This window comes from Asterias rubens, chromosome 19 (assembly GCF_902459465.1).
Source record: "Asterias rubens chromosome 19, eAstRub1.3, whole genome shotgun sequence".
NCBI lineage: Eukaryota > Metazoa > Echinodermata > Asteroidea > Forcipulatida > Asteriidae > Asterias > Asterias rubens.
In genome coordinates this window covers 4,849,063-4,863,123 of record NC_047080.1, presented here as the reverse complement: position 1 = coordinate 4,863,123, position 14,061 = coordinate 4,849,063, and the positions used below count along the sequence as shown (strand labels likewise).

Here is a 14,061-nt window from a genome sequence, read left to right as displayed (position 1 = left end):
GAAAGACGCCAAGATAGGACATAATTATTCTCACAAATCACATAGAATGCCTTTGAACCTTTGTTATTTTGAAACTTTGTTATTTTATGCATATTTTGAGATACAGCAGGTGAGAAGACTGCTCTTTGACAATTACCAATAGTGTCCACTGGCTTTAATGATAATAATAATAATATGGATTTATAATGGACACTTCCCCAGAAAAGCGATCAAGGCGCCTAGCAGTCCAGATAAAACCACTACAGAGCTTACAGCCAGTGCGACCATTAGGCCGCTTGGCCATAACACAACTATATCTGAGAGAAAGAAATCCAGTTGGTTTTACAATAACCCAGCTTGTCCAAACTAGCAAATGACGTCAATAAACAGAAATAAGTTTTTGTGACACATTTCTGAAAATGAGAAGAAAGAATCAGAAGGCAAATGCAACGTCTTGAAGAAGCAAAACTGTATCTTCCTTTAAGACCCGTCAGCCTGAAGTTCCATTGGTCGTGCAGTAAATCATTGAGGATAATCTTAAAATCTCTAAGATGCACAGACGTATCACGCCTGTCTGGTCAGATGTTTTCTTTGTTTAACGGAGTAGTTTCTCATAAGTGTTTCCTTCCTTTTAATCTTCATCAATACTGAATGAAGTTGGCCCAAATATTATGTCTGGTGTGCCACAACAGATTAAATGGGCAATGTTGACAATTTAAACCAAGAAACAAAAGAAGAACAACATTCTCCTTTTCCAGTCATGTTTATTTCTCCTTCAAATTTGCTTTCATTCATTCTGATGGTGAGTTTAAGTTATAACTAAAGGAACACGTCACCTTGGATCGGCCGAGTTGGTCTTTAAAAAGTGTTTGAAACCGTTTGTTTTGAAATGCATATAATGGTTAGATAGATAATCCACACAAACATGCCTCAAATTGAACGGTTTTCCTTGTGGAGTCAAAATTTTTACTCCATAAAATGGCAGACCGTGTTAGTTCACGACGTAAAGAAACAATCATGCAATTTTTAAGCATGTTTGTGTGGATCATTATATTCTACTTTTAAATTATCAATCTAACCATGTATGCATTTCATAACAAACGGTTTCAAACGTTTTTTCAAAGACCAACTTGCTCGATCCAAAGCGACGTGTCCCTTTAAAATCTGTGTATGGTCAAGACCTAGAGGTCCTTATCTTGGAGTTAGTCAAGTCAGCTTAGTGTTAATTTTTATTTCAAAGTAGAAATTAAGAAGAAAGGATATTCTATGTGAATATGGGAAGTTGTCAAGTAATGTTAAAAGCAGCATTGAACGCAGCATTGTGTATGATAATTTAAGTCCAGGTTAATGTGCTATGTGAAAGCTTGTCACATACGACGGGGCATGGTGTACTTTTAGTTCATTTTCATTATGCACAGAGATAAATTTATTAGCATGTCAAATCATGTTCACCATACTGATTCCTTGCTCCGTGGTCGAACCATTGATCGTTGGGTCCTCTTGCCTCGCGACAATGCGCCGTCGAAACTACACCATTTGCTAAAATTGCGGTGGTAAAGTTGACCCATGGGGGGTTAGAGGACCCATGTTGAGGAACATGCTGGGAAGAATATCAACCCAACATCTTCTCAGTCTTGTGGAGAGACTAGCAGACTGGGCAATGTAACTCAACTAATTTCACACTCCGTTGCCGAACGTATAGTCGCTTATTAGATTGAAATTGGTGAATATTATACGAGATGTGATTTGGTCATCTCGCAGCGGGCATGGAGCTGAATATTAAGCAGTGATTTTATTGAAAAGTGAGAGACAGAGAAATTGGTTTAAATCTCTCGCTGACATTAGATGACCTCGGATCATGTTAAGCAATTAGTGACAGTAATAATTTGTACCTGGACTTAGTGGGTGGGTCATTTGTTTTTATTTTTGGCTGAGAGCCTGTGGTCATTTACGCCGTCTTGAGACAATGTCACTAATAGGTTAATCATCGTTCATTCCGTCTAGTTAACTTTTTTTAACTGACATATTGGACGGCCTTCTTACCCTTACGTCTGAAAAACCTTCACACAATAATTGAAATCATGTAAAGCATAAAAAGTTTACAAGAAATAAACATGATTTCAAATCAAGACATTGAAAATACACTCTTAGAGTTATGAAACAGCCTTGGTACATCGTAACACAATTTCCTTAGAATGTTAGATTTGTCCAACTGCCTGTAAAAAAATAAAAATGGCCTTGCTCCTATAAAGATGAAATTCAAACCTTATAAAGATATCATTGTTTGTGATTCCTTGCATATCATTCAGACCTCAAATTTGATTGATCTCATTTGTCTTATTGGCTGCATGTAAGTAAACTTTACTTAACAGAATTGAAAGACATTTATCAGACTCAATGTCAACATTTTGAACATCTTTCCTTTGAAAATAAACATATCAAGTTGAAAAACTTAAGAATGTTGACTTGTCTGATCATGAGTTTACTGCCCCCGATGCTTCGGTCCGGTGTAAAAATTTCCAGCCCTCTCTTTGCCAAATTGCTGCATCAAATTTTGCTAGGTGAAGCCATTGAGTCTTTGGCTTTGACAGCAACTGCAAAGCCATAGCCATACAAAAGCCCGATGCACCAGTATGAAAAGTCACGTAAAACCCTGTAAATTTAAAAGTAACAGCGCCTCATTTGCATATAGCTGACCTTTGTATAGCGGATTGACCTTTGACTGACGTCACTGCCAATGCACCTGTCATCCACACATCTTGACTGAGTGGTGGTATGGTAGGAATCTAATGGGTAGTTCATTCATTGGCTCTTCTGGATGTAATCAGTCGCCTGGAACCCCCTCTGTTAAAGAGACGATTAAAACTAATTCTGATGGATTCTGTTGTTGCATGACATTTATTTTTTGCTATTGTACAGTTATTGAAAATTTCATAAAACTTCTATCATTCAGTACACGACACATCTCCAACATGTAGATACATTCAGGAATCAATACAGCTGAGTGTCTAAACAAGTTGCTTCACTCTACAAACACCATGCTCCACAACATCCCTCGTTCTAAACACACTTTGGGAGATAAAGCTTTTTTAGAAAGCTTTGAAACTAATTTTAAAATTAACTTGTTCACTCTTGGTTTTAAGTACCGTCATTAGCGGAGTTCCTTTTGTATGTGCCAGTAGGAGTGTCTTTCTGACAGATATGGCGCATTGCAAAACGTCTTCTGTTGTGTGGTATTTGGTTGTTGTTCTTTCAAAATGTTAGAAATTTGTCAAATAATTGATTTGCCTTTGATGGTCAAAATTTCAAAAGGTTGCCAGGCTCCTGTATTAGTTTTTACAATATAACTAGAGGGCCTTAAGACAAGTGTGTTGTCCTACAAACTGTGTGCTACAGTACAATCATTTACTCGTCAATGTTTTTACTGTAGGTCCTTCTTCTGTAACTTTCAGACATTTTTTTGATTTTTGTTTACATAGGTTGTTGCAGAGTATGAGCGTGCTGTTATATTCCGTATGGGACGCCTGCTACCCGGTGGTGCTAAGGGACCTGGTATATTCTTTATCCTTCCTTGTATTGATAACTACGTGAAAGTCGACTTGAGAACCATATCATTTGATGTACCCCCTCAGGAGGTGAGTAGGCCCCGCCCCTTTCCTGACCCCGCCCGTTCCCCAACCCCTGACTCCGCCCGTTCCCCAACCCCTGACCCATAAATCAAAGAATCTTCATAAAAGCTTCAAGGGCCTTGTGTCAAGAGCTATTCATCCTCACACAAATATTTGCCTAGCCAAAATGGGTTACCAGCCAAAGTGCCATTGATGTATACTATCCGTAACTGATGCCCTGTAAGATTCTTGCCAAGTAAATTAACTGTTGCTCATGCGCACTTAGGAATACAAGAATAGTTTTAAACTGACTTAGCACAAAGGAAAATGCAAATATACCTTGAGTTTTGGACACAAGTCTTCACCAGAAGAAATCCTTTGAGGTTTTGTAGAAATTTGGCAGGAAGCGGTCATTCATTGTACAGTCAAAACCATCACTAAACATAAACATTGCCCAAGGATGGGAGTTTGCTCTCCCTACAACAACGCCCTTTGACCAAAATGTCAAGAGGTCAAATCCATCGCCACAACATACAACTACCTGATAAAGACAAGTGTTACATATCCAAATTTCAAAGTATGTTTGAACGTTCCCTTGTGCTCTAAGTAAATTTAAAACTATTTTAGATAAATTTATTTAAAAGAAATTTGCAGCTCAAAAATAATGTTTTTCTCTGTTGTGACAATATAAATGAAATTCTGCGCTTCTAAAGTTGACCTATCTTGCAACTATGGTTTAATGATTCCAAGATGGGTTATTCCACTCAACTTGTTTATTCATCATGACATTCATCTTGGGATTCTGTAGAGTAGTCCATGTCACATGAAACCCTGTCTAACACTCCACTCTTCAAGTACGTGTTGAATAATACATCACAGACAAAACACCGCAGCACAAGTTCCACTGACAGGGGTGAACAGAAATAATCGGCAGGCATAAATCCGAAGAGAGCTTTCTGTCCTGACGATCTTGTTTTGTAGTGAACTGTAATAGCGATACATGTATTAAGTTGCTATAAACAACTTAGTTTACAACTTCCGCATCTTAATCAAAAGACATGACTTCTTGAAGAGGTCTTACATTCCACATCTGGTCTGTAACTCAACTCACTTGATATAGATGTTGTCTTCTTTGATTAAATTACATGGAATTCAACCGGATAATCAACATGTTCAAAATAAACGACCTACTGCCCCCGCCCCCTCACCCCCACCTCCTGTCAGTGGGCGCAAGGTTTAAAGTTTCTTGTAGTCCTAGTGTGATGTAAATTTTCTTTTTTTTTGAAGTTTACATAATTGTTATGAGGGTCGCTGGCGCCATGCTGTAAAACAATTCTGAAGGTAGTTACATGAACAATGGGAATGGGAACAAACAAAATAAGTTTTTGTGCAGAAATTATGGCCTAATGATCAAATTTTCTTGTACTTATTGAAAGTTTTGTATTTTGACCTTCCCCGTCACCACCTTCATTTTTTTTCAATAGATGATAGTTTACAAATAAAAGCCCCAAATGACTTTTTTAAACCCAACTTCCCCCAGCCCATGTTATTAGTATTGACAGGCCGTCTATATAGGGAAGACCGCCAATATAGGGCAAGATCAGTTGGCAGAGCCCGGTACATTGACTCTCATGTCATTGGTTCAAATTTAACTCTAGTCAATGTTTCTTTGTTCAACCCAAAATTAATATTTCTCATCTGGCATAAAATTTTGTTCTTTACTCTCTCAGATTTTGTCAAAGGACAGCGTAACAGTGGCTGTAGACGCAGTGGTGTACTACAGAGTCCACAACCCAACCATCTCCATCACCAACGTTGAAGATGCACAACGCTCCACAAGACTCCTCGCTGCTACAACGCTACGGAATGTTTTGGGGACAAAAACCCTGGGAGATATGCTCATAGACAGGGACATAATCAGCAGTCAAATGCAGTCTGTTTTGGACGAGGCTACGGACCCATGGGGTGTTAAGGTGGAGAGAGTTGAAATGTGAGTCCAGACGTATCAGTGTGAACAAATTGCTAAATCAATTTATTTTATCAATCAGTTTCCCTTGTGGGTTATTACTTGATATTGGAAATAAAAAGCTGCATCTCTTTAAGGTGATCGCGCCAGGTCTTAAACTGGTCTTAATACGGCAGTTACAGGTTGAATGGCTTCTTGGCAAACCAGAACAAAGATATTGACAAAATAGGGAGACCGCCAAAATAAGGCTAGGTAGCCAATTGGTAGAGGTTAATCCAGGGGTCATAGGTTCAAGTCCCACTCTGGTCAATTTAAAATTTAAAAACAAATTAGAAACCAGTCAAAGACATTGCACATTTCCAGGCAATTTGGTTGGTAAGTAACACGTGCTAACTTTGACACTTTTGCGCGGAGTAACTTTGCATGGATTTTCTGTGAACTTTGTCCAAGACAAACAAAAAGTACTGCGTCTGTTTTTGCCTTTATTTCTTTTCATGTCTAACTTCAACCCCCATGCAATCTGTAGAAATTATCCTGTCATGAACACATGCTGACATAAGAATGTGAAGGGCCTTTACCACCCCCCTTCTAAGATGGACCATTTTTCTAGCTCCTCCCAGTCTCCTTCCCAAGCCATTCAAAGATATCTATCATGATTAACAAAGTAAAGTAAGTAAGGGTTGCATTGACACCGCGTCAAAGTCTTTTTTTTTGTGAGTAGTGGATGATGGCTCTGAGAGGGCAGGTTGTTTTCTCTGATGACCGTGTCATGACATGTGTTTAAAATAAATCCGTAATTCTCGCTATCGAGAATTGATATTGTTTTACTGTTTTCTCAAAAAGTAAAGTATTTCATAGACTAATATTTCAAGAGAAGTCTTTCACCATTACCTTCTGTAAACCCTGTAAATTATTTGTAAATCTGTGAACTTTTTTTTTTTTTTTCTGTACCGAAAGTGTCTAATGGCTTTAAGTCATATGAGAAACAAAGTTACATGGAACAGGATTTCTTCTGTGGAGTTATTTTCATGATTTTCATCATTTTGTTTTCCCACTTACAGTAAGGATGTACGTTTACCAGTGCAGTTACAGAGAGCTATGGCAGCAGAGGCTGAGGCTGCCAGAGAGGCCAGAGCAAAAGTGGGTTTTAGTTTTTACACTTCCTTCATCAGCTAAAGTCAAAGACTTGCAACCTTTGAAGAACTTTACCATCAGATTGTTCACTTGATCAAGTTTAAAACCTTCAAGTTAAAGACCCTTTTTTAGGCCATGTCGTACTCTCTGGATCTGGATATTATACTCCGATAAAAACGGATACCCGCATCGCATCAGAGTTTTATGACCTGACCAATGACCTTGTGGTAATGTCTAAAGTGAGCTTTAATCCCCGTCTTAAAGGCTTTGTACTCCATACCCACTTCAGCGTAGATTTTTAAAGGAGAGATGTTTGCCTTGTGTTTTAAAGTCATTCCATTTAAGCGTGCAAGTCTGATAAACAATGCTTTCACGCAAAATGAAACGATTTTAAACTATTTATAGGTCGCATATATTCAAATATAGGGGGCCTACGTGTAAGCAGGCACAGTTAAGAATGCAAGAACAGAGAGTTGCTATTAAAAATAGTTAAGGAAAAAAACTTTGATCTTTTTATGCCACAGAAAATTCTCTTAAAATTTGTTTTAATACAGTTTTCCAGCTTGTTATGAGCATAATTTCTTTACTAATTTATAGTTAGTTACCTTTTCATCATCGTGTTAATAATCACAATAGTGGCTTCTTATATAGCGCACATATCTATCACTCAGTGACACTCAAGGCTAGCATACTCTGGTAGCGACCACAGCAATGCAGTTTCATGTCATCCAAACAAAGAACTAAACCTCATTGTCCTCTCTTGTTTGCAATCAGGTTGTGGCAGCTGAAGGAGAACAGAATGCATCCAGGGCTCTCAAGGAAGCTGCGGATGTCTTAGCAGAGTCTCCTTCTGCCCTCCAACTGAGATACCTCCAGACTCTCAATACCATCTCAGCGGAGAAGAACTCTACCATCATCTTCCCCTTACCAATCGACCTCCTTACAGGATTTCTTGGAGGAGGTTACAAAAGGTCAAGTCGGAAGAAGAAAAGAGAACTTGAAATTGATGAAGACACGGACGACGAACCAACGACAGTTTGAGCGAGTTTGACTTGAATTTTTCGATGAAATATTCTTTGTTTGGGATTAAGTTCAATTGGGTTTTGGCTTGAGAAGGGCTTGGCTCATTTCGTTTCATGAGATTTTCATTTCAATTTTTACCTCAGTTCAGATTTGGTCTGTCGTTTATGCAGAAGCCAGATGCAATTTGATATGAAGCTCATTATTAAAGCAAAGTTACACAGTACTCTAGAATATGATATTTTATTCTTTTGTGCTATTTGAAAACAGTGCAAAAAGAAACGTGTAAATTTAACGTCATATTTGTGTGCTAAAATGTTGTCTGACTCCCACCTCTGAAGTTAAGTTTGTGCAAGGTGGAAGTTAATTTTTGAATAAGGTGACTTGTTAATCTGAAGAGGGACTCAACAGTCAATAACTTATGTCATCAGCTGGCAATATAAAATTCACAGAAAGAAAAACTTATTTTTATTTAGGGATTATTGTGTTGGTTTTGTTCAGCTCAATCTTTGCAGCAGGCCTTTTTTTTTGGGGGGGGGGGGGTGTTCCTATTGATCCTGTAATTTTTGATAAAGTGTCATTTTTTATAAAAACTTAAAGCAACTTGATTTTTTCATTACCCCATCGGTGCTAGGGTTCCCTTGATGGTCTGTACAATGCAACAATTGATCCTCAATCGATCCCTACAAAATGCTACAGGGTGCTGAGGTGACGTGCACGCTTTTACGCACAGATAACAGGTATTGTCCAATGATTTGCCTCCATTAACCTCAGTTTTGGCACTTTTTTGGCCTTAGTGAGGGTGCTTTTTTGAAAGTATGACGTCATATGCAAGGGGTCTATAGATACATCCAAGGAACAAAAATCACCATTTTGACTGAGTTGGGTACACCATCAGCAGACTGTGCTATTGAGATACAAACAATGTGATAGTAATATTTTGGAGCCTGCCTTTCTCTTTTTACAGTTTTCTTTTTTGATGATCTTAATTGTGCATTCAAATTTTTAAGTAAAGAAACGAGTCTTGCCAGGACAGTCATGGTTAGGTATGTGTAGATCATGTGCTTCAAAAGAAAGTTTTCTTTCTTGCTTAAGTGCCATTATACTTCAATTTTTACTTTTGAAAATCTGAAGTGAAATTACTGTTGAGAGGAAAGGTACAACAATGGAAACAAATTAATTAAGACAGTTCTTTAAGAAACTTAACACTATAGCTGTGAAATAACAGGAAAAGATTACAGGAAAGATCTCTAAAGTTGTACCTTTCCTTTAAAGGCAGTGGACACTATTGGTGATTGCTCAAAATAATTATTATCATAAAACCTTTCTTGGCGACGAGTAATGGAGAGAGGTTGATGGTATAAAACATTGTGAGAAACGGCTCCCTCTGAAGTGCCATAGTTTTCGAGAAAAAATAAATTTTCCACGAATTTGATTTCGAGACCTCAGATTTAGAATTTGAGGTCTCGAAATCAACCATCAAAACGTACACAACTTCGTGTGACAAGGGTGTTTTTTTCTTTCATTATTATCTCGCAACTTCGATGACCGATTGAGCTCAAATTTTCACAAGTTAGTTATTTTATGCATATGTTGAGATACACCAACTGTGAAGGCTAGTCTTTGACAATTACCAATAGTGTCCACTGCCTTTAAGTTGTTGAAAGGCACACACAAGGTTGATTGTGACGTAGAACTAAGTTTTGTGAAGCATTTCCAGGATTATACATGTAGATTGTTGTTAATGAAGTTTGATATTCCACCAATTTTTGTCCCAAGACATCATCACGAAAATCCAAGTTGGATAAAAAGGACAAACCTGATGGAAAGAGTTCTCCGTTCTGAAATAATGGACACTATTGGTAATTGTCAAAGACTAGTCTTCACAGTTAGTGTATTTCAACATATGCATAAAACAACAAACCTGTGAAAATTTGAGCTCAATTGGTCGGCGAAGTTGTGAGATATTAATGAAAGAAAAAACACCCTTGCCGCACCATGGTCACACAAAGTTTTTATGATGGATATTTATTTTTTTAACGAAAGAGAGAAATTTTCCTTTATCTGGTCAGATTAAGTTTATTTCAAAATATTACAATTTGCTGACTTTTGAAATCACTTAGTTTCATTTCCTCCCGTTCTACAAAGATCTCTAATCTTTGTAAACTTGCCTAGTGTGTGTACATGGAGTTATAAATTGAACCATAATCTCTACCACAAAACTCTGACAAATTTGTAACAAATATTAAGGAATTTATCGGAAGACCCACTTAATCCCAGTTTGTCAAGCAATACATGTACTTTCCTTCATATCGCTAAAAAAAAATATTGTGGAAAAAATACAAAATTTCCTGCATCTGTTCTTGTCATTTTAAAACTGTATTCAACCTTAAGGCCATTTGTATTAAACCAGCAACTTACCTTGTACTTTTTTAAAGAAACTTTTTAAAGGTACTTGTATCACAAAAAATTGTATATAAATCCATGTTTCTTGTCTGTATAGTAATATATGTATTAAATATATTATTTATTAATATTTTAGGTGCAACTGATTCAAAACTATAACTTGAATGTTCTGTACACACAATCAAATAATATTTATTCCGTTTTAAATTAATCATAGAAGTTGAATATGGAGAATGATGAATAGGTCAGTTTTGGAGCAAGTCTTGGTGCAAGACTTTATAGACCTATATCATGGTGCGGCCATCTTGATTTTCTTCCGTTAAAATCAATGTAACCAAACAGAGGCTGGAAGGAGAAATAGTCTGGTTCCTTTTTCAGTGCAATGAATATCAGCATCCATTACTGTACTTGGATAATGGGAACATGACTAAAGATGGTGGCAGTATGATAAAGGCCCATTGTTATTAGTGATTCAGTGCTGCATACGCAGCACAACAATTTTGAAAGTTTCAATAATTTAAGTTTTCGTTCAATGCTTTGGGTATTGTTCGATGGTTCGGTTAGGGGGAGTTGCGATTATCGAGTGATAAAGAACAACACATTCTTGCACTGAGCCTTCGTTGGAGAAAGCTGTCATTTGGGAATTTGAATTCATGCCCACATTTTGGCTGTATTGCGTGTATCCACTTTCTAATTGGTCTGTCTGGCACAGTTTGCAATATGCTTTTATAATATCTGTTCGATGCAACCTAGATGGCGTACCAAGCACAGCGTTCTCCTGATTGGTTGTTTCCATGGGAACAGTAGACCTCTATCATTTATCATGCCAACATGTATGTCTTGTTCGCTGTCTACTATCCCAATCATGAATACTGAATTATAATGCATACAAAGCGCCATGCTGTTTCCCTTCCAACCTTTTTCTCATTTTCGGGAAAGCAAAATGGCCGCCCCACTGTTCTATAACATGAGTCTATTAAATTCAAAGCAATATGTGAATAATTATTACACAAAAAGTAGAGTATTCACTCAATTTATTATTTATTAAGGTGAGGTTCACACTTTAAAAGTAAGTCGCGTACATTTGAAAGTTTATTTGAGTTTACTTGTCTCTAATCAGATTTATCTTCAGAATATACCTTTTTAAGCAAATATTATTAATTGTACATTTTTATGTCTAGTCTACAGACCTCTTGTGTTTTGGGTGGTATCCAAATATTGGTTCACATAACTTGTCGGATCTCGGCAACACTTAATCTGGAGTGAAGCTTCCATCAACTCAAATATATGTTTTAAATATTTGATTTAAGGATCCCATCCCTTTTGCTTGTAACTGTTGCCGCCAAAAAAACCCACAATCAGCTTAATGAGTACATTTTCAGTCGCATAAATAAGAAATCGTTGAATAGTTTGGTTATAATTTCAATTAGAGATATATGGATTAATATATGGATGGGTATATTTTGTATATTTCTAACTCCTATTTTCTAGAATTATTCTTACATTTTAAGTGCAATGTGTCTAGCTTTAAGCGAACCTAAATTAAGTTGCTCCTAGTGTTTCAGAACCAGTTATGGTGCTTTCTGGTTTTACCCTCCTTGATAAATTTGTGTTTAAAACCAAATCTTTTGATTTTCTTGTGAATTAAGATTTATTCCACCTTACAATGGTGTCACATATCACTATCTCCATATGACTTGTCATCTTAGGAGTCAAGCTGCATGTAAAGTCGTGGACCCAATGTCATTACAAAGCCTGAAAGCATACAACTTTGCTAAGCACAAACAAACCATGCTTTATTAGCTGAATTGGGTTACCAGCCAACATTTTGTAGAGTTGACAATATTGTCACCGGTTCCCAACAATTGCTTTGCTTAGCAGTATTTTCTGCGTAAACACTTTATGACACTGGGCCATGGTCAAAGGTAAATCTTTGAAAGAAAAAACGAGATAGTACAATAAGGTAAGGTTGTAGTTTTTAAAGAATATTTAAAATATATGCGAAACCTTTAAAAAAACTTATTTTAGTTCATCGTCTATGTATACTTTATACTTCACTATTATATGTGTTTAAATATTAATTTTGTGCTTAAAACGATTAATATATTTAGGGAATAGATATTTAACAAGAAATTGCCAATGAATATTACAAAACAAATTATCAAAAGGGAATCATCTTTTTACTCTTCTTTTTTTTTTACTTTCACAAATCTAATTTCCTCATTTGAGGTCAAATGCTATTAAGTTCACTGTTCATAAGTGTCTGTGCGGTTATGTGCAATTGTTTAAAAACAAAAAAAAAATTTCCCTTGTAATATTTCAAGAATTAAAAAAAATTTGAAAGTATCTTGACATGTCTCTACTGATTGAATATTTCAATAAATTGACCCTTTCTTAGGTAATGATATTTGTTCTGGTTTCAAAGTTTAGTTTCACTTGTACTAAATACAATTCAATTAAATGCAAGATCTGATCATATTATTATTTAAGTTGAAATTTGTAACAATTTTTTCTCTCCTAAGGCATCGTCAAATCTAATCGCATCAACATATCATGTAAATCATTTTTAATTTTAAAACAATTAATGTGTACTTTCTGGTAGAAATGACAATTCCAAATATTGATGACATAATACTGTAAATATAATTTATGTATTTGTACGAAAGTAGAATTAGACTGTAGTGTTAAGAGTTAATATTGACATGTCATAAAGAATGATTTAGTTTGGCCGTAATTGATTGATTAATTTATTAAATATATTAATCGTAAACATTGCTTCTTGGTGATGTGTATTTGTTTGGTTTCACTGTGTATTGAAATTTTAAATGTGCACTTCGCTGCACAAAAAGAATGTTATTAAATTTTATTTAAAAAAAACCCAAAAATGTTTGCTGCCCTCAACTGTAAGGTTTTCTTTCAATCAATCAATCACTCAAAACCAATAAATCAATCAATCACTCAATCAATCAATCATAATCAGAAATAAAGCAAAGGTATCCATTAAAAAAGAATGTTTAAAGCCACTTTAACAAAAAATTACATTGCAAATGTTACAATTGATTACAAATGATTTTTCAACTACGTATTATAAGGGTTGCTAATAAAGTTTCTAATACAGAAAAGAACAATTAGAAAGATCGTAAAACCTGCCACAAAGTAAGCTTTGTCTTAGAAATCAAAATAAGATACAGCTATTTTAGTTGTATCGGCAGATATCTCGTATACAACACAACATAAAGCCGGTTATTAAAGTGTCCTAATTTGCATAACAAAAGGGTTATTATCTCGGCATTTTTGTATATTTTACAAGAAACTGAGTATAACATCGTACACAATAAATACAGTGACGTTTTAAAGATTTTATTCAACCAGAAAAGTAAATAGATTTTTTAAGTTTATGTTTGACGATTTTGAAATTGTCAAATCTTGAACGAGGCTGAGCGGCATGCTCGAAACGAAACTTTCACATAAAATGGAGAAAGTCGTCTGCGTAAACTTGGCTTCCACAGTTGGACGGGAAAACATGTTGGGTTCTCTCATGTGAGAGAAGAATTAATGTTGGTAAGTGAAACAACATTTATTATCAACGAACTGCAAGTATAATGTGAAAATGTCAGACTATAATCCGTAGTGTGTGTTAAATCCCTAACTCTTGCAGTGTGGAGGATGGCCGACGAATGCACGGGCTTCGGTCGCTCGAGCTCGGTACCGTTTGTGACATTGTGTATTTTGTCCATTCTTCATTTCACTGTCTTTTTGACACTTATTTTGTTTACAAGGTTATCTAAAGCTACATTACAAATACTTTTTCCTACCTCCATTGTTCACTGGACAAACCGGCTCAATAAAAAATGCCGACCCCTGCCCCATCCTAGCCCATGATCCTTGTCGGGCTGTGATCTTCCGTCTTACCACAGTCGCCAAAATTGCTCAAAAGATTTGCTCAAA

General features: G+C 36.1%; 2 protein-coding genes across 4 annotated transcripts in view; both read left to right on the top strand.

Moving 5' to 3' along the window:
* The window catches only part of LOC117302961 (stomatin-4-like), a 28,665-nt gene extending 19,723 nt beyond the window's left edge, over positions 1 to 8,942 (top strand). For all 3 annotated transcript variants that reach the window (XM_033786961.1, XM_033786959.1, XM_033786960.1), the window contains exons 3-6: positions 3,459 to 3,614; positions 5,318 to 5,577; positions 6,615 to 6,693; positions 7,462 to 8,942. In XM_033786961.1, the coding sequence (XP_033642852.1) occupies positions 3,459 to 3,614; positions 5,318 to 5,577; positions 6,615 to 6,693; positions 7,462 to 7,728 (762 nt within the window). In that variant the 3' untranslated portion in view covers positions 7,729 to 8,942. The remainder of the gene's footprint in view (positions 1 to 3,458; positions 3,615 to 5,317; positions 5,578 to 6,614; positions 6,694 to 7,461) is intronic.
* A 733-nt stretch (positions 8,943 to 9,675) lies between these two features.
* Positions 9,676 to 14,061, top strand: part of LOC117302959 (multidrug resistance-associated protein 4-like) — a 49,315-nt gene continuing 44,929 nt past the window's right edge. The window contains exon 1 of the mRNA XM_033786958.1: positions 9,676 to 13,674. The gene's annotated coding sequence lies outside the window, so the exon portion shown is untranslated. The remainder of the gene's footprint in view (positions 13,675 to 14,061) is intronic.